General features: G+C 39.4%; 2 protein-coding genes across 2 annotated transcripts in view; both read left to right on the forward strand.

Moving 5' to 3' along the window:
* Nucleotides 1–7,226, forward strand: part of LOC138032125 (prolyl endopeptidase-like) — a 29,393-nt gene extending 22,167 nt beyond the window's left edge. The window contains exons 3-5 of the mRNA XM_068879721.1: nt 1,214–1,370; nt 6,836–6,904; nt 6,983–7,226. Coding sequence (XP_068735822.1) covers nt 1,214–1,370; nt 6,836–6,904; nt 6,983–7,048 — 292 coding nt within the window. The 3' untranslated portion in view covers nt 7,049–7,226. The remainder of the gene's footprint in view (nt 1–1,213; nt 1,371–6,835; nt 6,905–6,982) is intronic.
* The window catches only part of LOC138032119 (beta-parvin-like), a 212,006-nt gene that overhangs the window by 43,272 nt on the left and 143,734 nt on the right, over nt 1–25,000 (forward strand). The window lies entirely within an intron of this gene.

The raw sequence follows: 25,000 nt of genomic DNA on the forward strand, positions 1-25,000 counted from the left end.
GCACGCCCACGATATCTATTAAGCCTGGTCCTCTCATGCCGCGGACATACCTGGGGAAAAAGTGAACATTTATTGCCGAATCATAGTCTGTCCCAGACATTGACCGCCAGCTTGCCTGCGAATTGGTTTAGCTGAGCAGTCGTCAGCGATGAAAATCAACTGCGGGCGCAATGTATGACGTAACAACTCGATTTTTCCCACAATTCCTTACTTTCAAAATGGCGGATGAAGTCACACGTGAGGATGTAGCCAGAAACTGTATGTTCATGGACGAAATAAGAGCGTACCAGGCTATATGTGACACTTCCTGTCATGAATATAAAGACCAAAGAGTAAAGAAAAATTCTTGGCAAGCACTCGCTAATACACTGAAGATTGATGTTGCTTCTGCTCTTGCGAACATTAAGAGAAGAGAAGAGGCCCACTTCATCTCCTACCAAAATTAGAGAACAGGATGCGATTTCTCACCCAAAAACATTTTTTAGAAGGAGCAAATAGTTTATTGCCACTGCAATAAAAATGATGTAAATCCCAGCCAAATGAAATGGAAACATTTCAACACAATTATTTTGTCACCCTGTCGTGTCCTATTAAGTCTTGATTTCAGTCAAGAAAGCTTCATTTTGATGTGATTCTGTTTTAGAAAGGCACTCTTCTGACATCGACTGGACAACTGGAATCATAACTTTAGGGATAACTAGTTCGCAGACTGGCTTTTTTCTGTTGTTAGGGAAAATTAGCGTACTTCACAGACTTGCCAGAGCTTCGTCCATTCATGTTATAACAAACTCACTCCTCTGCTATGATCACCCATTTCCTTTAGGTTTCAAATGCGTTGACTTAAAGTGTACATGCTTTCCAAAAACACGTGACTGTTAGTAATTAAGTGTTTAAGTTACATTGTGAACTTGGATAAGGCCCTTGATTCCTTCTGGAAATGTCATATATAATAACCAAGTACTTGAGTATTATATAATTTTATATAATAACCCAAGTTCTTCTCGCATTTTGATTGGTTCTTGCCTATGGTCTATTAGAGGACAGACGCACGATTGACGTCACCATCAGCTTTTATGCGAATAAAGTTTATTCTTTGTTATATAAAACAAATAGATTCCATTTTGCTGTGCGTCTGTTCAGTAATACATGTGTGGTATCACGTACTTGGCACGTTTGTTGACTGATCAATAAATATATCATTTGATGTTATCAGATATTCACCTCTTCACAACATCAAGATTCCTGAAAATGGAGCACAGTATCCATCTTTACTGCTACTGACTGCTGACCATGATGATCGTGTTGTCCCACTCCATTCCTTCAAGTACATTGCCCAGTTGCAACATGTTTTTGAAAATTATGACAAACAGGTATGTCACTTTGTCTGAACTGTTAGAAACCGTATTTACAACAAGCGACCATTAGCAACCCTAAGTTTAGTCTATCTGTCGGTATATTATATTTAGGGGAAAATTAAGTAATTGGAACAAGGCTGATTTCACTTCTACAAGATTGAAAAGACCAAACAACTTGATAAACACGCATATAAATATTATTGAAATATTTGCCCTCAAGATGGCTGATTTCTACTACAGGCCACCCAAGGCAAGAAAAGGGAGAAATCCTTAAATTAAGATTACTTTGGATGTGGTTATGTTGCTTTTTTTCCCTTTTGTCTTTTTGCAAAAATAAAAGTTTATCTTAATATTTTTCTATCAGCACTGTCCTGACCAGGGAGGCCAATCGGCTTTATCCTAAGAAACCACAAAAGAACAGAGTTGAGGTCTGCAGAAACAGCTTGGTATTTTTTTGGAAAACAAAGAAAAATTCAAATTATTTTCCTGACGCTCCACTTTGTTCTTTCTGTCATTGTTCGTACACAATTCGAAACTATCCTATTGAAAGAACACATCAATACAACATGTTAAGAAATAATTGTTTTTTCTGACTTTTGTTTTAATTTCATAGTTGCTAAATTTCCTAAAGGCATTTATTTTGAATATCAAAGCAAGAGCAGCTATCACAGCAAAGACAGGTTTTCAATTCCTAGATCATATTTCAACTGGGCTATACGTACAGCATTATATGTGCAAATCCACCTGTGATATAAACACAGCAACAATCATCGGTTGTACTAACAACAAAACACCAGTTATCTGTCCTAGGTTTTTGAAGGGTCATTTTATTAATTGCATCACACAATGGAGGGAAATAATAAAAGAACACTATTTTGTTAAAGTGCCCCTAACCGCAAAATGTTTTTTTCGCTAAAATGAATCTTTGAGTCAAGATAAGATGCTACTAAATGTCCCTCGCACGACTTGCAAGACATTTGGAGACCGTTCGTTTGCTGCTTCTGCCCCCAAGCTTTGGAATGAGTTACCGCTGGCCCTCAGACAATGTCAAAGTTTAGTGACTTTTAAGAATGGTCTGAAAACATTTCTCTTTAAATTAGCATATGGACTTGATTAATTTTATGGACATAATGATCAATTGAGAATTTTTATATATTTTTTAATTAGATTGGTGCAAGATTTTTATTAATATTTTTATTATTATTATTATTATTATTTCACTTCCACTTATTTATTTTACTTTTTTATGTTAATTGATTTCGGCTTATTATCTATAGGGCATTTTTATCTATACTATTGTAAAGCGCTTTAGGATATTTATTTAAATTTAGCGCTATATAAATTTTGTAATTATTATTATTATTATTGCACCTGTTCGAAACGCATTGCGGCAAATTTTTCCTTTTCCTAACAAATTCTGCCATTTTATAGGCTTCGAAAGTTGCGAAAATCCAAGCAGCTTTTGTTCACGACCAAGTCAGAAGGGGAGTGGGTCTATTCCTGATGTGACGTCACAAACTGATTTACATTGCATTAACTCTTTGTAAACATGCATGCAAAGTAGATTGTGACGTCACATCAGGAACAGACCCACTCCCCTTCGAACTCGGTCATGAACAAAAGATGCTTGGATTTTCGCAACTTTCGAAGCCTATAAAATGGCAGAATTGGTTAGAAAAAGGAAAAAATTGCCGCAATGTGTTTCGAACAGGTGCAAAGATTCATTTTAGCGAAAAAAACATTTTGGGACTAGGGGCACTTTAAAGTTACCATGGTAGCATCAATCTAAACACCAAAGTAGTCATAAAATACTCCATTAGCTGCCGTCTTCATGAATGTTTCCTCCATCACCTTGTCCACTGCACTGAGAGCACCAGGTATCAGAGACCCTGCTACTACAATGCCACCCTTTGTAAGCAGTTCCTTTGCTCTAGGAAGAGCTTATTTGTCAAAAATGAATATCCAGCCGCACTAGGTACCTGCAGAGAGCCATAGGATAGAAAGTCTGTAAATATTTTAAGAACATTGTACAAATAAACAACAAAGTGACTAACTTACCTAAAGTAGTTTGGTCCACCATATGCAGAAGAGAGGTCAGGCATATCCCCATTACATTTGTGGAAAACGGAGGAGTTGATGGTCTTGACCGATTACTACCGTGTTTCCAAGATGACCATTGTGTACATGGTCCTCGTAAACCCAGGCCTCTCCTAGGAGGATGGTGAATACAGAGGGGTCCTGTAATGCAAGGTTGCAGTTTTTGCAATTACAGGACTGTGCTCAATTAACCAATGAGGATAAATGGCCTTGTGGATAATTCCTCCAGTCGTTTTCCAGATCCAGTCCGTTTTCCAGTCCAGATCGACAGCAGAGAATTATATAAGACGTTTTCAACCTTCTGCTTGATGTTCCCTATAAAAGAGTGGCGTTATGTTAGTTCTCTTCTTGCAGATCAAGGGAACTTTGCCCATACGTGCAGGAATACCATCACACCTGCTGCTTTGTGGATGCTCAGCTTGGCTTGGATATCTTTTACTTTAGCCTGAGTATTAGAACCTTTCTTAAGAAGCTCTGGGTTCACTTTATCATGTTTCAGGTCTTTGGAAGTTGTGGCCTCTGACTTGTACACAGTACTAAAACATTCATGAAAGAAAATCTGAAACAGTCTTTGTCTTTATAACTAAGACTTTCTGGTAGTCTCCTCTACGGTTTTTCGTTGTTGATGTATATTATTTGACATTGGTTTCAATATGTTTCTAGGGTGGGAATCACACCATTTAATCTACCAAATTAGGTGTGTTGAACCAACCTAACTCGATCACAGAAAGCACTGAAATGGTTTCAGATTACGTCTTACCAATATACAAAAAGACCTTATGGCAATGTTATGAAAACCAACTCAGAGATACTCTCATTAGAAAACGTCTTTTCTAGCTTTCAATTGCAGCCTAATTTAAAATTCCAAGCATTCCCTTCCCCCCTCCCTCCCTCTTCCCTTTCAATGTTGACTGTTCAAGTTTTTAGCATTATTCTGTATTGCAAGCAACATTGATAAGGGGCGAGGGGGGCTGCAGTATGTGGAGAATGGGTGAATTAATAACCAGAAGGTGAAGTTTGTCCCTTAATTTTGCAAGTTTAGCTCCGGTATGAGTGATCCGTGGGTTAAAATGTTGCTCTTTATAACCATGTCAATCCGTTTGGGCATACAGGTTATTCAGTTTAAACACGTACAGACAAAAATGTATAGATCACATGAGTTTGGAGCTACACGGGCAATACCCGTCACCTTTAGTTGGAACATTTAACGAAGGGTCTAGAATCACCGTGGTACAAGATGGCAGCTTATCCCGTTTTCCCCTCCCCCCTATTCAATGTTGTATGAGAATCTTTGGGGCAACTGCTAACATAAGTGAAAATCAACATTGAAGGAGAGAGAAAACGCAGATGAGTGTTCCAACAAATGAAATTGGTATCGGAGTTTTTTTTTTTTTTTTTTGTGCTTACGGGCTAGCCCGAAAAGCAGAATGTCATCGGGGTTGTCTGAGTGAGTATAAGATTGCGGGCATGAATCACTGAACTAATGTGGTCTTTATTCAATTTTAACACTTGATGTCCATTTTACAGTTATTCTGATTGCCGCTTACTTCTTTCTTAATTTCCTTATGAAAAGAGAAAATTCAGAGAATTTACGGCAAGATTTCGACAATAGCATGACAATTTGATTGGCAAACCTGTTGGGGAAGCCGGTAGGATTTGAGCGGAAAAACGGCCTTTGGAGTCAAAATTCCCATAAAACCTCTCCAATGAGCATTCATGTTGATATTTCAGTAAGATGTCTAATATTCTCGATTTTCGAAACATTTGTAAAAATCTCATCAGTTGTCATCAAAGGCAACTTGCTCTCTGACACTTGACGACGCGATGTGCATATTTATGTCATATCGAGATGTCTTATGCCAAAAAATCATAATCAATTGACCATTTGTTTTGTTTTGCTGAAATTGAAAATATGAATTTCTGATAGGTAGAGATAAACTTCTCAGTCTGGCATATTGAAAGCTGCCGAGTTGCGTAAGCAAACTTATTTTGGTAGTTAGTTGCAGCAAGACGACATTAAAAAGGGTTTTTAGGCAAGGTTATTTTTCGTCCTGTAAACAACTTTATACTTTGACATGTGCCAATAGATGGGATATGCATATTTTTGGCATGTCGAGATCGAGATGTTTAATTAATGCCGAAATTTTGCAGAAATTTAAAATATAAATTCCTGACGGGTAGAAGTAAACTTAGACGAAATTTTTTTGTAGACTAAAAGTTGCTGAGATGGTAAAAGAACTTAATTTGAAATTTGATAATCTTATTTTGGTAGCTACTTAAAACCAAGACCAGCTAACATCGGAAAGGTCACAAAATTACCTTTAAATAATTTTCCGGGGAAAATATTGTGATTTTCATCCAAGCCAAAAAATTTTCGCGGGAAAATCGGGAGGTAAGCATTAACGTCGCTCACGCAAATGAAGCTGCCTGATGCTAACAAGTGACATGCTCATAATTTGTCTCTCTCTTTGTACATTGCCCACGAAACAGAATTATTTGATAAAAGTATTAAACCTTGAGAATTACCAGTGCTCTTCTTGAGTGAAAAAATAAATGACAAATCCAAAGAAAGGAACTACTGCTGGATTCCATCACGACTCATTATTTCGTTTTTTCTTCATTTTTCCTATAAATGCATCCATTCTTCATTCCAAATTCACTCAGTTTTTGTAACTGTTACAGTAGCCACATGCAGTGTTTATCTGAAAAACTTAATTACAATGCTGTTCGTGCATTCCAAGCATTCATTGTCAACACCCATTACAAAACGTTGTTAATGGTGTAACAGTTGTTACCGGTAAGCACATGTCCCCCGAGGGACCTATTTTTTCTCTACGTTATCACTACTTCCCCTAGGCGCACACTCATCATCTACTCCCGTGATTTCTATATTTTACACACATCGACTACCATTGTTTACTATTTTTGTGCTTAACCCGTAACGCCTGATGTCATTGTTGTACGGATTTATTCTTTGTATGTCAGCATGCCAGGTTAGGTCTGTAATGCATGCACATGTTTACTGTTGAAGATCTTGAAATATACGCTTCCTTTTTTTTCAAAATGATCGAAACCCCCAATTCAAATGAAGGAATAGTTAAATGTTTGCATGCTTTTGTATTCAAATTAGGTTGAAATTAATTGTGTTGCAACTATAGTCAGGTTATTTTTGGCAATGAGGAAATAAAGAGTAAGCAGCTTGTCATTTGCTAAAAAAATCTCCAATGAGGGAGGATGGTAATTAAGTGAGGAATGAATAAATGCTATCTTCTCTGATGATATTTGCTCAACTTCCCAATACTAATGCTCAGGAAGCCGCTGAGTTGTTTATTTGGATTAATTGTTTGCCGAAATTCAAGTGAGTCATCTTTTTTCCATTTTAGAAAAATCCATTGCTTATCAGAGTTGACACAAAAGCTGGTCATGGATTTGGCAAACCCACGTCAAAGATTGTAAGTGAAATGTTAAGGGTTGTTTTAATTATTTTTCTGAGAAAATAAATATGACACAAGTGACTTTTCTTTCTTTAGATTGAGGAATACTCAGATATCTATGGTTTCATTGCAAGGAATCTAAATCTCAAATGGCAAAGCTAGTGTTTCCCAAACGACGTCATGCAACTCTATTCCCACAAGAAAATAGAATTAGTTGTAGCCTGACTCTGTCAAGTACATGGACCGAGAAATATATCTCAACTCTCTTTGAAAAAAATATTTACTTGTATCGTACAAAGTAATATTCTGATTTGAGTGAAATAAACCAAGTGACAACTCCTGCATGTTTATTATTACCAGTACTCATAGTTTGTAATCCATTTTTAGTTTGACTCATTCTGAGGTTGAAGGGGCGCTCTTTCTTTGAATGCCATTTGTACAAAACATCTTCGTCATCAAACTTAAACAAGACTACTCTTTCTCTTTACAAAGTTCCCTTTATTGCTTCTTCCACTGTAACTGAACTCTCAGCAGTCTTTGTGACAGACTTTATCAAACACCTTTATCTTTGTAATTTGAAATGCTAACTTTGTCGCCAATGGCAACACTGGTTTATATGTTACAGTATTTTATACATCACGTCACCAGATAAATGTTGCGCACATAAACAAATTTTTTTATCAATAGTGAGAAAGAAAAATTTCATTATTTTTCTCTCTACCTTCAGTGAGAGCCATTTAAATACCTCTTTCTTATTATGTTGTCTGACCAGGTCGTTAGTTATATGACAATAGAGCATGTTGTTATTGGCAGTAAAAAATTTCAGATATCCGTTGTTCGATTCTTTGTTCAACTGAACACTTTGTTTTTCTTGGAATACAAATTTATTCCATTTTGTTAAATTTTCAACGATATCATTACAAAATTCTTTTCTTTGGCCAAAACAACTCTGGTTTCCTTCCTGATGGGAATATTTATATTTGTCTTATGGTATTTCAATCCAACCATATTTGCTAAAACAACTGCTTCATTGATGGCTATTTAGCTTCGGCTAGTTCTAAAAGAGGGAATGGGGAGGTGGGGAATTGGGGAACGGGGAATTACTAAAATGAGGAATCTCTAAAAAGGGAATCTCGAGAAGGAGGAATCTCGAAAAGGGGAAATCGCTCAAAGGGGGAATGACTAAAATGGGAATCTCTAAAAGGGGGAATCTCTAAAAAGGGAATCTCTAAAATGGGGAATTACTAAAAGGGGGAATCTCTAAAGAAAGGGAATCTCCGAGACCGGAAAAATTAAGAGAGATCTGATCGGTTGATGTTAATGACAAGCATCCATTTTAAGAGTGCAAATGTTGAACCGCTGGTACGAGTCGCACCGACATTCCGGCTATGAAAATATCAACGAGGCACTCCTTTTATCATAAAGGTGCGGACGAAACATACATATGAAGGAAACATACAATATGAAAGTTGTAAAGCTGGAACAGAAGCTGGAAGACAAGTTAATGGCTTTAAAGTCAGAAAGCCTTGCTCGTTACATTTTGCAAAAACATACAATGTGAGAGGATTAGAGAAGCGAGTCCTTCTAAGCACCCTTGATAATTCACCATTACAGTCGAGCAAAAGAAGAAGCGAAAGAATAATCTTATTTGCGGCATTTGGTTGCACTGTGGGATATCAGCAGTGAGCGGAATTTAATAACTCACTGTAATAATTTCTAATTTTGAAAAACCCTATATTTTTGCACAACACGAAAAATTGCAGAACCTTGTAACTGTAACAAACAAGGAGAATATCCGCAACACTCTCGAGAGCAACGTTCAGCATTCAAAAAGTTGCATGCTGATTATCGTTTTACTGGCAAAAGCCAAGGGAAACTCAGCCATGTTCACTTAACAACTCGGCTTAGAAAAGACAAAACATTGCTTGTCGCGAAAATGTAATTTTTCTGGTTTTCCTGCCATCTCGAACATCTTTGGGAGAAGTTAGTATTTCTTTAATTGATCTTTCATTCTTTTCGTCATCCACTGCTCAGATTTCTCCTTTATGTGTTTTTGTGCGAGTGAATGGTGAGCTACAGAATTAAAAGTATTAAGGAAATGACTCGAAAAGCCAACAATATAACACGGGGGTGCTTTGGACTTTACATATTCTCATTACTATTTAATTTAGTTGCACACTACTGCTGCGTGAATAGCTTTTTTTGTATGTGTCCGAGAAAAGTAAATACCATCATGTTTTCCCACTATTTCTATTTGCAGACAGCCAATTAAATTATTTGTTTGCCTTACCTCATAAAATGCCTGCGGATGGTGGGGGTAAAAATCGTGTATGTTTAACACAGCAAAATAGGGGGCGGTGTTCATTGCATATAATTATAAATTGTTAATTTAGCTCGTGAAGGCCAACTAATACGAATCCCTTGAAATGTACAGGGATGCTACATACTTCAGTGATCTAAAAACTATGTTGTTTTGTTGAAACTGACTTTCTTTCAAGTTGAAGAGAAATTGCCACTGATGTTGGCTTGTGAACACTTTGTCCACTGCAGAGCCTCCTCTTTCGCTATACGGCTAGCAATGGAGAACGAACGCCAAGCGAGCCGATCGCTAAGGTCTAAGTCTTGTTCACATCCTTCACTGCTGCGTTGTTTTATGAATACATATATTAAATAAATATACTGTATGCGAGACTTGCGATCGCAGTGTGATGACTGTGACACATTCTTCGGAGTTGGAAAGATGTTACAAATTCCTCCTTTTAGTAATTCCCCCTTTTAGAGATTCCCCCTTTTAGAGATTCCCATTTTAGAGATTCCCTATTTTAAAAAATCCCCCTTTTAGAGATTCCCTATTTTAGAGATTCCTCGTTCTCCACTCTTTGTTTTAGAACTAGCCAATCTCAAAAATCCGGATTTAGATGTAATCGGAAGTATCCTCCTTGCACACGTCAGACTTTCCTCTCAATGACTTTTGCAAACTCGCTCAACATACAGAAACAAGAAAAAAAGTTTGGGGAAAAGAGTAATGAAGTGTATTCGTTGTGCGAGCGCGAACTGAAAAAGGCATTGCGCGACACATGGACGCGAGCAGTGTGGTATGGACTCTTATTGACAATGGCAAATTAGCCAATCAGATTGTGAGATTAGCAGCAATTGTGGTAAAATATTCAGTTCCTACCGTGTACTTTGCCGCCACAATTTCTCATGTATTGCTACTTTCCTAAATAAACGGATCGGACAATAAAAAATACATTTCGGTACTTTGGTCCACTTTGGCCTTGTTAGCCCCCCCCCCCCCCCCCCCACATAAAATCCTGGTTACGGGCCTGGCAATACAATTAAAACGAAACAGAACATAGCCACAGTCCACGATAGTCATCACACGACGTTCTCATTACCTTGCTTTTGCAAAATTGTTTCCAAATGGTTTTTTGTGTTTTATTGTGATGTTAGATTCGATCCCTTGACGTCCAAATAGAATTGACTGGCAAGTTCCCGTGCGACTCTGGCTTTACTGCAAACCGTTTGTAGTAACGACAGGCAACAACATGACATCAACACGAACAACAAGCAAATGAGAACATTGCGTGACTGCGTGAACATCATCGTGGAACTGCGATTCTGTTTTTTTTTCTCAAGAAGTAAACATTACAATGCTATTTTAAAGTGTGGAGCTCAGCGAGTAGCCCCCAGTGTTTCTGGCAGTTGGCGCATATTTCATTAACTCAAATTTCAGCATTTTCGGAAAGTATCTTAAACCACACAAAAAAACAAATTCCGATTTCGAAAAAAGAAAACTAAGAAACTTGTCCCTTAAGAACTTTCATAGCTTCCGTAAGTTCCTTAATGTTTTTGACTAATTTCCACCATAAATGAAGGACAGATGCCAGTCATTCGAAAACAACAGTACTGGAGAATAACGACAAAGATTGAAACAAATAAAATGGGGGGAAAAAGGCACCCGGCCCCGCATTTTGGCTACTACCTTCTCAGGAGCGACGAATTTGAGTCAAATATTCCTGGATAAAATGTTCCTATGGTCACAATTGTACATCAGAATCAATTGACATAGATTGAACTTTTATCTCAACCCATCATCAACGCATTTGCGTAGCCGCGTATCTTCTATTTCTACAAGTGTTTCGAAGTGGCCGGGTATTCTGCAGTTAAGCCTCAGAAGGTATGTTGTTAGTTCAGTAGTGCAAATCTTGAACATTTCGTCGGTGGAACACATTTTTCGTAGGTGGAGTGCTAGGTTGAAAGGAATGGCTTTTTTGTGTGTAGAGGATGACAGGAAGAATAAAGGAAATGTTGGTGTTTGTCTGTAGGTTTCGTATATAGGTCTGTATCTATGCTTTCGTCACTAGTTACTGAGACATTGATGTGATGTTAACGGCACAGCAGTAGTATAGGGGGGATGACTAGACAAATTTTATTCATGTATGCAAATAGATTCAGGTGAAAAATTCTACCCAAACCGGTTTTTTGATTAGGGTTTATAATGAGATGCATACCTGCATGATGCATGTAGGTGTACGAGAGTATATTCAAGATGGCAGCAGAGGTTTAAATGAACTGCAGGTGATATATTTGGTTTGAATCGTATTATAATTTTTCTTTTATTTGGAGTGTTATGGTGGTACGGTTCCGCCCAGCCAGCCGGGTAGTATTGCGCTTATATAGGGAAAGAATAATGGAGTAGCTAAGAACCAATGAGAAGGCACTGACGTCACAGTCAAACAAGTTGAAGCAAGTTTAAGGGTTGGTTAGAAAAACCAGTTTTGAAGATGATCAGTATTCAAAAGTCTTCAATAGCAAAAACCTGTCAAGCCGGTTTGCTTTTCTTCCTTATGGCACACCCTGAAATGGACACGTGTATAAATTTAGAGACGGTCGTGTATAAAGGCAATTCAGAGATGGACCGAATGATCGAACAGCAGATTTTTGCTTTGGAGATGGACGCATTAACAAACCGCTTTGAAGGACTACATTTGGACAACAAAATCGTAACCTTACTTAATGAACTTTGGGAAAAGATGAATAAAGGACGCTGTCGCAAAGTTGAAATAACAAGTGATGAAGATGGAATGGAAGTGACAATTGGAGAGTTCATGGTTCCAACATTGTATTTTACGAACGAGAAGAAATTTTACCGTCAACTTCGCGGTATTTTGAAGTCATCGCTACAAAATGAACACTGGCTATGGGCAAAGATTCATCAACTATTTGTTAGCGAGTGGAAGAATGACTATTTCTCACATACAAGATGGAACACCAATGACACTTTCACTTTCAAGCATAAAAAAAGCATTATATTTTTATCTTCGTATTTACAAACAAATTTTAAAAGTATTTACAAACAATGCGAACAAAGCCTATGTATAAATTAATTAAACCCTATTCAAAAACACACTATAATGCCTTTTCAATTCAGCGAAAAGAATGAAACATGAAGAAGCAAAAGTTGCTTGAAAAACTCTCCACATAGAGATAATTGTCAAAGAGTTTTTCAATTAACCTTTGACAGTGATCACATTCTTCATGATTATCACTGTTTCCATTTTTATCCACGTTTCGGCATGCAAATATACACTGAATTGCAAAGGCAAAGTCGTGTTGTTGAATAGGGTTTAACCCTTTATTAAAATAAATACAGACTATACAATTTTCATCGTATTCCCTCTCAGGATGATTCTCCTCACAAAGCTGTAAGTGAGAGAGCAAAGAGAAAGCCGAATTTAGTGAAAGAACAATTAAGGATAACAAAAGAGACCAATTTCTTTGTATATTGAATGAAGAAATCGACTTCTAAATCTTACCGTTGCAATGCAGGCCATAAATTCTGTGTCAGCCGCTTGTGCTTCCGCGTGCAGCTGTTGAAACGCTTTCCTGCACATAGCGCATTTTCCACTGGACAGGATTAGCGTCCTCATCCATCTGAATAAAAAAAAAAGAAAAATGAACACACAACTCAGGGAACTCAAAATACTACAGCGATTCCCGTTAAAAAACATATTTCACATAGTGCATTTTTCACTGGACAGGATTAGCGTCCTCATGCATCTGAATAACAAAAAAAAAATGAACATGCAACTCAGGGCACTCAAAATACTACGGCAGTTCCTGTTAAAAAACCTATTTCTTACCTCTCCAAACACCTGGTGGGTTTCGATCCTAACGTTTTCTGAGAGGTCCACAAGTTGTTCATAAAAGGAGAGAATCATGCTGTGTGTGTGTGTATTACAACGAAACCTCAGACTGTAGAGAAGATGTCAAAGCAAGTACGATTCAACAATAAAGTTTCACAAGCTGTGTTTAACACGAGCAAAGGGACTAAACATTGCATTGACAATGTGGAAACATGTCCGTTTGCTAAAGAGGATGAAGTTGTTGCACGCACTTCTGAGTTCGAGCTACTTCAACGTGAGCAGAAGAAAGCCTTGCATGAACACCATATAAATAAAAGAAAGATCAGTCGGCTACACATGCGTGATGACATCCTAGTATTCTGGGCTACTTACGAGGAGGAAGCGTGGCAAAGGCTGGTTCACATAGTTGATAATCCAATTACTACAGAGCATGTGAATGCCTTGGCCGAGCAAGCCATTACCTCCGTGAATAAAAATGAAATCGTGAAAAGATGGCGGGAACAATTGATGGTTCTAATGCCTATTGTTGAGCAACATCACATGGTACCATTTCACGACCGATTTCTAAACAGTCAGTTTAAGGAAGAAGAAAACATCCAGAAAATGAAAGAAAGGTTGATTGCACGAGCTGAGAGCTCCAATCATTGGCTGAATGAACTTGTACAGAAATTAACACACTCTCCTGATACCGAGATCTTAGACCATTCACAAGTAATTTCCAATGATCCTATGACACCCGAATATTTTTGGCCTTGTCAGAACTGGAATCCCTTCATCCTGATCTTTTTGAAAATCTGCCACAGTCTGAAGAAGTAACAGAACATAACTTCATATCAATAGACAATGAATTAACGGATGAAGAACTGTTAGAATCTTTGGAACAGTGTGAGGAGGAGATGAAAGCCGCTTTCGATTCCTACGATTATTTGTTGGAAAACGAAGTAAGTGCATTTCCCTTACATTGATAAAGGTATTATCTGTTCTAGTTTCCTCTTGTTAATATGTAATAACGTTATTGCTCTATTTTTTTTCAAGTAAACCAGTTTATTATCATGTCATAACGTATCTTCTCTATTTTTCTGCAAGCAAACCCGATGATTGGTATATTACACGTACCCTTCTAAGTTAATAAGTACACACCATTTTTGATTTACCAGTGGTCAATCATCTTGAATTTATTGCTTTTGTGAGTTCTCATACAGTTTAACTATTTTGTGTGTAGTAGGAAGACGCAGAGCGTTTGCTTGCTGAGGAGCAGGTTGGGGATGGACAGAGATTATGGAGCTCTGACAAGCATTATACTCTCCGTCAAGAGGCCTCAAGAAACGTTCGCAAATTTAATACCACCGCCACAGACTATCTGCTTTCCTTGAACCCGCAATCCAAAGAACAACTGTTACTGGAACAGCTTGTCAACATTTTTTGATTCCCAAGTACATGAAATGACGTCAGGTATGCCTGATAATGATTTTGTACGTTTGTTCTTCAAAGCCGATCTCTCGACTACCCTATTTTTCTTCCCTTTATGCCTCGCCATAAACTGAAGGCAGAGAGGATTATGGGTGAAGTGCAACGAGTCTTGCAATCCAACGAACAGGTCAGCCTTCAAAACGGGATGCAAGTTCACCTAGTTCATGTCGGTATGCCTCAAGGTGGTACAGCCTCACGTAAGAGGAAGCATTATGGTTTTAATTTGTCCGAGTTCCTAGACAGCAAGCAATCTGTCCTTCGCATAAATAATAAAGATTCTCTATGTCTCGCTCGCGCCATAGTAACGGAAATTGCACGACAAGAGAAAGATCCTGAATGGAATTCAATTCGACAAGGGTGTAATCAGCAACGGTTACTCGCTCAGAAGCTGCATCAAAAGGCTGGTGTGGACTTCTTGAAGTCGCCAAATTCCAAGCAGTTGTTGATGACTACCAAATCATCGTCCAGTCTGCCAAACATTTCAACGCCATTGTCTATGAAGGCCCCAGGCGAGAAAAATAAATCTATCTGTATCACCACAACAAACACTTTGACGTGATCACTTCTGTGTCCAGCTTTCTGGGGAAGAGCTATTGGTGTTTGGAATGCAAGAGAGGATACAATATGAAAGATAAACATCGTTGCAGTAAGGTATGCAAATGTTGTTTTACAGAGGGGTGTCTGGGAATTACACAGAAAGCACCCTGGCGAGAATGCGGTACCTGTCACAGAATGTTCGCTGGAAATGAATGCTATGCCAATCACTGTCGGCCCAACAGAGAAGGGCAGTCGGTGTGTCAAAAATTTTATAAATGCAAACAATGCAACAAAGTCATGTCGCACCAAAAAAGGAAGCCAGAAGATCACATGTGTGGGGAAAAAATGTGTTGGGATTGTGAAGAATATATTGACCCAAATAAGCACCGATGTTATATGAAACCGATCCTCAATCAAGAAGAAGGTTTGGGTGAAGCGCAGTCAAAACCGAACAAAAGAAAAATGGAAAGAGAAAACGAAGACGGATTTCTGAGGAGATGATTAGTCATGAAGTTGAAGAAGAAGACACGGACGAAGAGGGGGGACAAGAGTATTTATTTTTCGACATAGAATCACGTCAAGATGAAGATCGACACATTGTCAACCTTCTTATAGTACATGATGACACAGGGTTTGAGATGATATTTGAAGGTGATAATTGCGTTGATCAATTCGGTACCTGGTTATTTGATGGCACCCACCAGGGCGCTATCGTCATTGCTCATAATCTGAGAGGTTACGATGGCTTTCTACTTTGTGAATATTTTTATAAAGAGTGTATCCTTCCGAGTCTTATCCTGAATGGTGCGAAAATCATGTCCATGGAACTAAAAGAAGCTGAAATCAAGTTCCGGGATTCCCTCAATTTTCTCCCCATGCCGCTCAAAGCATTACCGAAAACCTTTGGCCTGACTGAACTTAAGAAAGGCTATTTTCCAGACTTCTTTAATCGTAAAGAAAATCAACAATATGTTGGCCGTCTTCCTCCTATTGAAAATTACAATCCCGCTGGCATGAGCACAAAAGAGCGAGAAGAATTCCTGAGGTGGCATCAAGAATTAACGAATGCAGAGTACGTCTTTGATTTTGAAACAGAAATAGAAGAATATTGTCGTAGCGATGTGGACATTCTGAGGCGATGTTGCTTACAGTTTAAACAGTTGATGAAAGAAGTCTGCAACCTCGATCCATTCAAACACTGCGTTACCATAGCAAGTGCCTGTAACCGAGTGTTCCGACAAGAATTCCTTGAAGAAAACACAATCGTTCTTATTCCTGTTCAAGATTATCAACCAGCCCGAAAATACTCTGTCATGGCCCTCCAATGGCTGTCCTGGATTCATCATCAAAAAGGTGACCGAATTCTGCACGCTCTAAATGGGGGTGAACAACACATAGATAACAACTATGTTGACGGTTATGATCCCGCCAAAAAAACCATCTATGAATTCATGGGGTGCCTGTGGCATGGCTGTGACAAGTGTTATCTACCCGACACAGTGAATCCCGTGAACAACACGCGTGTGGAAGACCTTCTTGAGGGTACCATTTGCAAAATTGAACGTTTCAAGAAGCTTGGATTCCAGGTAGAAGCGAAATGGGAATGCGAATTTAAACAAGAATTGACCACGAACCTAGAGATGAAGTCCTTTATTGAAAGCCTCAAGTTTGACACACCCTTAGAGCCTCGTCACGCATTCTTTGGAGGCCGTACCAATGCTGTCTGCCTTTACAAGCACGTGAACGAGAAGATCCATTACGTTGACTTTACATCCTTATACCCATGGACAAACAAGTACTGCGAAATTCGGATCCAGCATCCTGAAATTTTAACAAGTGAAGCTTTAATCAATCGTTCACCACGTGAATTCTTTGGGCTGATCAAATGTGACATCCTTCCACCTACCTTGTTTCATCCTGTGTTACCCTACCGTGCCAATGGAAAACTGATGTTTCCTCTTTGTAGAACATGTGCTGAAACCCTGCAACAAAGTCCTTGTGAACGTAAGGAAGAAGAGCGCATTCTTTCTGGAACCTGGTGTCCCATTGAGATTGATAAGGCGTTGGAGTTGGGATACCGTATGGTTCGAATGATAGAGGTATGGCATTTCCCTCAGAAATCGTCTAAACTTTTCACTGGGTACATTGATACATTTCTTAAAATCAAACAAAAAGCGAGCGGTTGGCCTTCCTGGTGTGAGACAGTAGCTCAAAACAACAGTATATCACAGAGTATTAACAGAAAGAAGGCATAAAGTTGGAGTATGGAAAGATTAAGAAGAACCCTGGATTACGCTCACTGGCCAAGTTGATGTTGAATTCATTTTGTAAGTATCATGTCCTTTAGTTTAAACATGACTTTTCCTGGTTTCAATAAACTAAACTATGGTTATTTTTCTCTTCTTTCAAAGGGGGAAAATTTGGACAGCGTGATAACATGCCTCAAGTGGAGCTAGTCAAGGATCCAGAACGTTACTTTCGACTCCTCACCTGTCAGTCAACGCAGGTTAAAAACATTCAGTTTGTCAAGACTTACCCTACTGGGCTCATATCAAATACAGAGCCTCACCATCTACCGGGAACCCACTGGGTGGCGATGTATTTTACTTCACCCGGAAACAGTGAATTTTTTGACAGTTACGGATTTCCTCCTGAAGTGTATGAGATGGAAGATTACATTTTAAGAAATGCGACCTTGTAGAACGACGTACCGCTTCAAGGGATGACTTCTGACGTGTGTGGCGATTATTGTTTATTTTATCTACTTCATCGAGCACGAAACATGGACTTGAACACTATTCTAGCAAATTTTTGAATGAAGGATCCGCAATGGAACGATGCACAAGTAGCTAAATTTCTACACAAGCATGTGTCAACTTTAAAACAAGTTACGCATTCGACAATGATTCAGTGTGATAGTAATCAATCTTGTGAAACCTATAAGCGTTGTCGTAAGAGGTTAATAAAGTACTTTTAAAACAAACAAAGAAAACAGTGTGTGTGTGTGTGTGTGCTTTTATATATTAGTGAACACCATAAGCTGCAATCATAGTAATCCTAACCATCTTGGAGATAACATGGCCCAATTTAAATGTCCGAGCAGCATCATGATGGCAGGACCAAGTCAATGCAGAAAAACGTTTACTAGACAGCTGTTACGGAATGCAAATGTGCTCTTTGAAAGACCTATTAGGAAAATACAAGGAAAGGTTACGTTTATGCAAACGTTGGCCGTGTAGCACTTATATATTAAACGAGTTAACTGAATAGAGTGTAATGTGAAGTGCTGATTTCAATCCCACATGAACCATGTGAGCGTTAGCCCTACAGATGGAAATGGGCCCACACAAGGACAGAGAAAAACTCTGACCAGGGTGGGAGAGTTTTTCTCTGTCCTTGTGTGGGCCCATTTCCATCTGTAGGGCTAACGCTCACATGGTTCATGTGGGATTGAAATCAGCACTTCACATTACACTCTATTCAGTTAACTCGTTTAAGAATATAAGTGCTACGCGGCCAGCGTTTGTATAAACGTAACCTTTCCTTGTGCTTGTACATGTTCATTGCCATGACTTTGGCATCTTCGGTTCCCGCGGCCTGCTCCCGTCTGGCCTTGTGGCTCGGTCGGTAGAGCGGCGGAGATCTGGCCCGAAGGTCGTGGGTTCAGTTCCCACCCTGGTAAGAGTTTTTCTCTGTCCTTGTGTGGGCCCATTTCCATCAGTAGGGCTAGCGCTCGGATGGTTCATGTGGGATTGAAATCAGCACTTCACATTACACTCTATTCAGTTAACTCTATTAGGAAAATAGTCTACTGCTATGGACAGTGGCAAGAATGCTTCAAGGACATGGGGGGTCATGTGCAATTTGAAGAAGGCATCCCTGAGGATATCCCAAGTTTATTTCCACCAACATGGCGTCCTGGCGTCCTCGTGTTAGATGACCTAATGCTCGATTGCAGAGATGATGAGCGCATTTTGGATCTCTTTACAAAAGTCTCTCATCACTGCGACGTGACTTGCATCTACTTGACTCAGAACCTCTTCCCGCCAGGAAAATTTTCACGCAGTATTTCTCTGAATGCTCATTATATCATTGCTTTTAACAACCCTCGCGATACGTTAGGATTATGAACCCTAGCTCAGCAAGCGTTTGCGGGACATGTACCTTTTGTATGGGAGAGCTTTCAGGATACTACGTCACAACCGTTTGGTTACTTAATGCTAGATCTACATCCACGCACAGCGAATATACAAAGGGTAAGAACAAAAATATTACCGACAGAGCAACGTTTCCCGGTGGTGTACGTGAACAAGAAAACCCATAAAACAGACAAACCACTTCCTGTGTCTTTTAGTTGACAACATGCCAGCGTATTCGACACATCGAGCTCCTGTAGAATCGAGAAGAAAGCGTCAACGCGGAGGCAAGATGGTGTTGCGTTCTGACACCAAGACGGCATCTAACAGAGTTAAAAAAAGAAGCACACGACTGTCAAAGCTCAAATCGCATTTACCGTTTTTATGCTCCTGTTTTAAAAGTAGTGGTAAACAGCATCGTGACATGATGACAACGGCAAACCGAGGACAAATTGAGTCTATCAGTGAAATTGCACTCAATCTGCTTAAAGGGAACATCCTCGTCCCAAAGTCATCATTTGAATGTTTGAAACCACACAAAGACAAGCTCCTCTATCTCACCCGAAAGAAACCAAGTCTCAAACAGAAAAAACAGGTGCTTAATCAAAAAGGAAGGTTTTTACCAGCTCTTGCCAGACTCATTGCACCCCTTGCTGTTGATCTACTTGGAAAGGTTTTCAAATCAAACATGTACAAAAGATGATGCTGGTTCCGGAACATTATTGCAGAGTCTTGAAACAGATCACCGATTAACATCCCCGCCACAACTCGCAACACTTACTCGTTTAGATCAAGACATGAAACAGATCATGGATTCTTCATTACCAGAAGACCAAAAAATTAGTTTGTTAGGTCAACTTTTGCATCGATATCAAGGTCTATCGAGACAAATGAAGAGCGAGGCTACTGTGAAACCTACTGTGACAGCAACAGTGTCACCAGCTCCAACTGAGGCAAGTCCTACGACGCCTTTAGAAAAGACTAAAAAGGTACTGTCGAGAAAACTTTAAGCTACACCAAAATCTACGGCTGCAACTGGATTGAGCAAATCTAAAATTCCCCGTCCCGTTATCAGATCTGCGTCATCGGGAAAACAAACGCCTCCCTCAGAAACTATACCTGTTCCGGAAAAACTACAATCAACACCTGCGAGTCAATCTAAAATTCCTGTTGCAAAAGTCAATCAACCGGTTTTACCAGAGGTGCCAGCATTTCTTTTGGAAACTCCTTTGTCTAAACCGACTCATAAAAGGAGAATAACAAGGAAACCAAGAACACCTATGGTAGCAAGATTGAGAAGCAATAGGCAATGGGAACCGTACTGAACCAGAAAAAAAACCTGTTCACCTAAAGAAAGACAATATGTAACAGAAGGATATGGGTTGCTGTCGTTGTTAGTTTTGTGTGAAGATCATGGCATCCAATATGAATGAAAATAAGATCAGCTCGTGTTGTGGACAGCTTGAAGAAGAAAGAGTAAAAGAAGCCTACTGGATCACTTTTGCCTTCTTGGTGTATAAGGACATTTTTAAGCAGGAACCATTATTAGTACATGATAATCAAAAAGCGATATCATGTTTAAATAAAACAGATTTGGATAAATATCGCGAGAATGTCTATTGGTTATGGCACGATTTATTGGACGTGTTGGATGCAATGGCGCCGTACGAGGAAGATTGGGTCGATAACACGCCACAACATGAGAAAAAGAAACACATTGAGAAACTTCTTCTGCAGCTTGACCAGTTTTGCAAAACCTGTTGGTACTGGCTAGACTTGATTACTAATTAATGGTGTTAACGAGTTTGACCGGTGATAAGCTGGTTTTCAAAAATCTTATAAAGTGACTGTGACTGTGCTCATCACACATGACTTTCAAGATGAGTTACTAAAAATGTGGTCTCTGTCTTCAAGACCTTGAAGTGATCAAGCCCGCCTCTGGTATACCTTATATTCGCTGCTTAAATTGGAAAGAGTGTCCCTTCTTCTGCCCGGAAGAGAGTATCCATGGCTATCAACAATGCGTGTGTGACCGTGTGATCCCTGAGTACAAAGTATTTGAGGGTGGTAAGCGGCTACTGTGCAAGCATATGGAGACGCCTACGTTAAGGGTGTCACGATCAGTAAAGAATCCGTTCAGACCCTACTTTACATGTAGAAGGAAGGACACATGTAGATACTTTCAATGGGCTGACGAAATGTCTGTGGATACGTATTCTGCAAGGGGACCTCCAGTTTACAAACCAAGAGAAAAAACAAAGATGAATATGATGCAACGACCCAAGCTCATGAGACAATTTGCAAGAATAGATAAAGTGACTGATTCTATGTAACATTCAGGAGCATCGTTTGCTTTGAAACTTGATTGTAATTATTTCTTATGTTTATTCAATAAAATAAATTGTGTTGATATGAAATATTGTCTCATATTCATTTTCGGTGTGTGTGTCTATTTTCAGGGTGTGCGATAAGGAAGAAAAGCAAACGGGTTTGACAGGTTTTTGCTATTGAAGACTTTTGACTACTCATCATCTTCAAAACTGGTTTTTCTAACCAACCCTTAAACTTGTTTCAACTTGTTTGACTGTGACGTCAGTGCCTTCTCATTGGTTCTTAGCTACTCCATTATTCTTTCCCTATATAAGCGCGATACTACCCGGCTGGTTGGGCGCCCGGGTTGGGCGGAACCGTACCACCATAACACTCCAAATAAAAGAAAAATTGTAATACAATTTCAAACCAAATATATCACCTGCAGTTCATTTAAACCTCTGCCGCCATCTTGAATATACCCTCGTACACCTACGTGGTATGCATCTCATTATAAACCCTAATCCAAAAACCGGTTTGGGTAGAATTTTTCACCTGAATCTATTTGCATACATGAACAAAATTCGTCTGGTCATCCCCCCTATACTACTCACAGCTGTGGGCTCTGAAATGGCCCCCTCTCTTGCTAACCTTTTCCTTGGGAATTTCGGGAAAAAAAATGCTTTAAGGAATGCCCCATTTCAACCCCATACTTGGTTGAGATGCATCAATGGCATTTTTATGATCTGGACTGAAAGTCCCGAGAACCTAAGAAATGTCATCGATTATCTCAACAGTGTCTACCCTACCACCAATGTTCCTTTCCTTGACGTTAGCTGTAATGATCTGTGACGAAGTCATACATGTAGTACTAATTGCACGACTTTGAGACTAAAACAGTATATGACAGGAATCGCGCGCGAGCGCGGAGCACCACAGTTAAGAAAATATGGTAACCCATCGATGTGAGAAAATTTGGTTTTATAGCCATGACGTCATGAACGACCGTCCGTACGTACGTCCGTCCGCCCGCTCCTTCATGTATGCCAATGTGACCAGTACACGTAACCATATCACAGGCTCTAGTTTAGAGATCATCGAGGACGCAAGACGCCATTTAACACTGTAGCTACTTTACAGCATACATCTTTAATATTGGACATCGCAGGCTCAAGGTCAGACACACACACACACCTGAACGAAGCTTAATTTTTCGCGCTCTTTCTGTGGCTCGACGCGGCTACACAGCCATTCTACGTCAACAAAAGCTCCTGACAGTCGATGCTTTTCGTGTTCAGGTACGGTTTGGAAAAAATATTTCTCGCATTTTTCGCTGGTTTCAGTCCAGGTTTAACATAATATAGCTGTGGCCAGGACACACTGGTGGCTGCCTAGTTATTCAAGTCAAGCATTGGAGCGATATAAACTTAAAGCGGGCTGCTTTTTGCTCTGAATTGCAGTTTTTGGTAGGTCTTAAGATTTTAATTTTGAAGCTGCAAGATGCTTGGACGGCCTATGCCAGAAGAACAGACAAAACGGTACACCAGTAATAGCTTAAAGTTGGTGGAAGAAGTTTTTTTTTTTTTTTTGGTGGAAGTTACTCCATAAATTCTTTTCTTGGACACTAAACCGTGTGTTATTTCTACGGATGAGTTATTTCAAGTGGATGCATATTTCTAAAAAGTGGTTTAGTCGTTTTTTCCTTTGTTCAGGAATGAAATTCGAATTTTTATTGTTAACTGAAATTAAATGGCAATCATCTGTACTCTTTTTGGACAGAAATAATCGATCTTTTGCTGGTTTGTTTGGATTTAAAATGCGAGCGAACAAGAAGTTTTTTTATTCCGCTTGCCTAACTGTTTTTCGATGTGCCTCGACAGTGACAAGAACATTTTGCACGTATGTTCTAAACATGTAATCGCTATGAGTTCTCGTAAAAGTATAAGGAGAAATATCACCAGCTTGTGTTTTCAGAAGTTTGTTTAGAGCACGTCCAGGTTATTTGTTGAAGATCTTGTTTGAAGTTTTCCTTTCTAGCCGATTCTTGTTCTAAGCCAGGCTGGCGTGTTTCAATGAAATATATCAAAATGTAATGATCTCGTTTTCAGAGGTAAAGTGGAATAAATAAAGTACGATCTGTCACATCACGAGCTACAGTACGTCTGTGATTTCTAATTTTAGCGTGATTCCTATTCGCTGGCTTTCTTTCCTTTTCCGTTCGCTTGCTCAGGATTTGCTTGTTTTCTTTTAAAACTCTTGCGATTCAAGAAAAAGTAATTGCCCAACTGGTGAATTCGACAGTAGATTTCGCTGGAAAAACCGATATCACACTCATCCCTTTGTGATTCATGCGATCAGTCGGTTTTTCAGGTGAAATTAACTGTGGAATTCACTAGTTAGGGAGTGAAGAAAATTGCATAATTAAGCAATATCCGGGAAAACCAAAAGGCGGACAGTTCCAAAGCCTTTTAATTCACTAATCCTACGGCCAGTAAGAATAAAGAAGCCGGGAGCTCCGCTTTTAGGCTTGGCTAAATATTTATATTAAGTTAAAAAGACAAGCACACAATGGCAGAAGCATTACCTCAGTTCCCCCCGTTCGACATCAGCAATGAACCAGGAGAGAAAGGTCCTCGCTGGAAGAAATACATCACCAGATTCAAGAAACTCATGGTTGCAATGAATATCGCAGATGCTGCAAAACAAAGAGCACTACTTCTACACTATGTAGGTGAGGACACGAACAAAATATTTGACACCTTGCCAAACACAGAGGCCGCAGAAGATGAAAACACACTAACCAAAGCTATCGACACCTTGACTCTTCATTTTGAGGACAACAAAAACATTGTTTCCGAAAAATACCAGTTTAGGGAAGCGAGGCAAGAAGATGACAAAACGATACTAGCTTCCCATACGCGTCTAAAGAATCTCGCCCAGACGTGCGAATTCGCAGACGTTGATCGTGAAATTAAAGCACAAATCATCTGGCATTGTACATCGACCAAGCTTAGACGCAAAGGTCTGAACGAACCCACTGTGAGCCTAAATGATCTTCTGGATTACGGCAGGACGCTAGGAAACTACGATTATCGGCCTAGAAAAGTTGAGCAAGGCAGTAAACAAGCGCCGAATCGCAACAGGCACAAAGCGCCATTTCAACTCAAACGCGACAAAACCACAGGAGGCCCAACGCTGTCTCAAACCCCACTCAAGGACGCAAGAGGCCTAATAACAAGAAAGAAAGTGAAGGAAAGCCGCAAAAATCAAACTTAACATGCCGAAACTGTGGAGGAAAATACCCACACAAAGGAAGAATGTCTAAATGCCCGGTCCAAGGAAGTGAATGCCACAATTGTGGTTCACTTTGCGAAGTACTGCATGAGCAAACCTAGACAACAAAATGCCACTGGGATCCGACCGGCTGATCGAAAACCCACTTGACGCTCTGGTCTACACAAACTTAGCGATGATAGTGAAAGTGACGAGGATGTTTTTACGCTCAGTGTTCA

This window comes from Montipora capricornis, chromosome 14 (genome assembly GCF_036669925.1).
Source record: "Montipora capricornis isolate CH-2021 chromosome 14, ASM3666992v2, whole genome shotgun sequence".
Taxonomy (NCBI): domain Eukaryota; kingdom Metazoa; phylum Cnidaria; class Anthozoa; order Scleractinia; family Acroporidae; genus Montipora; species Montipora capricornis.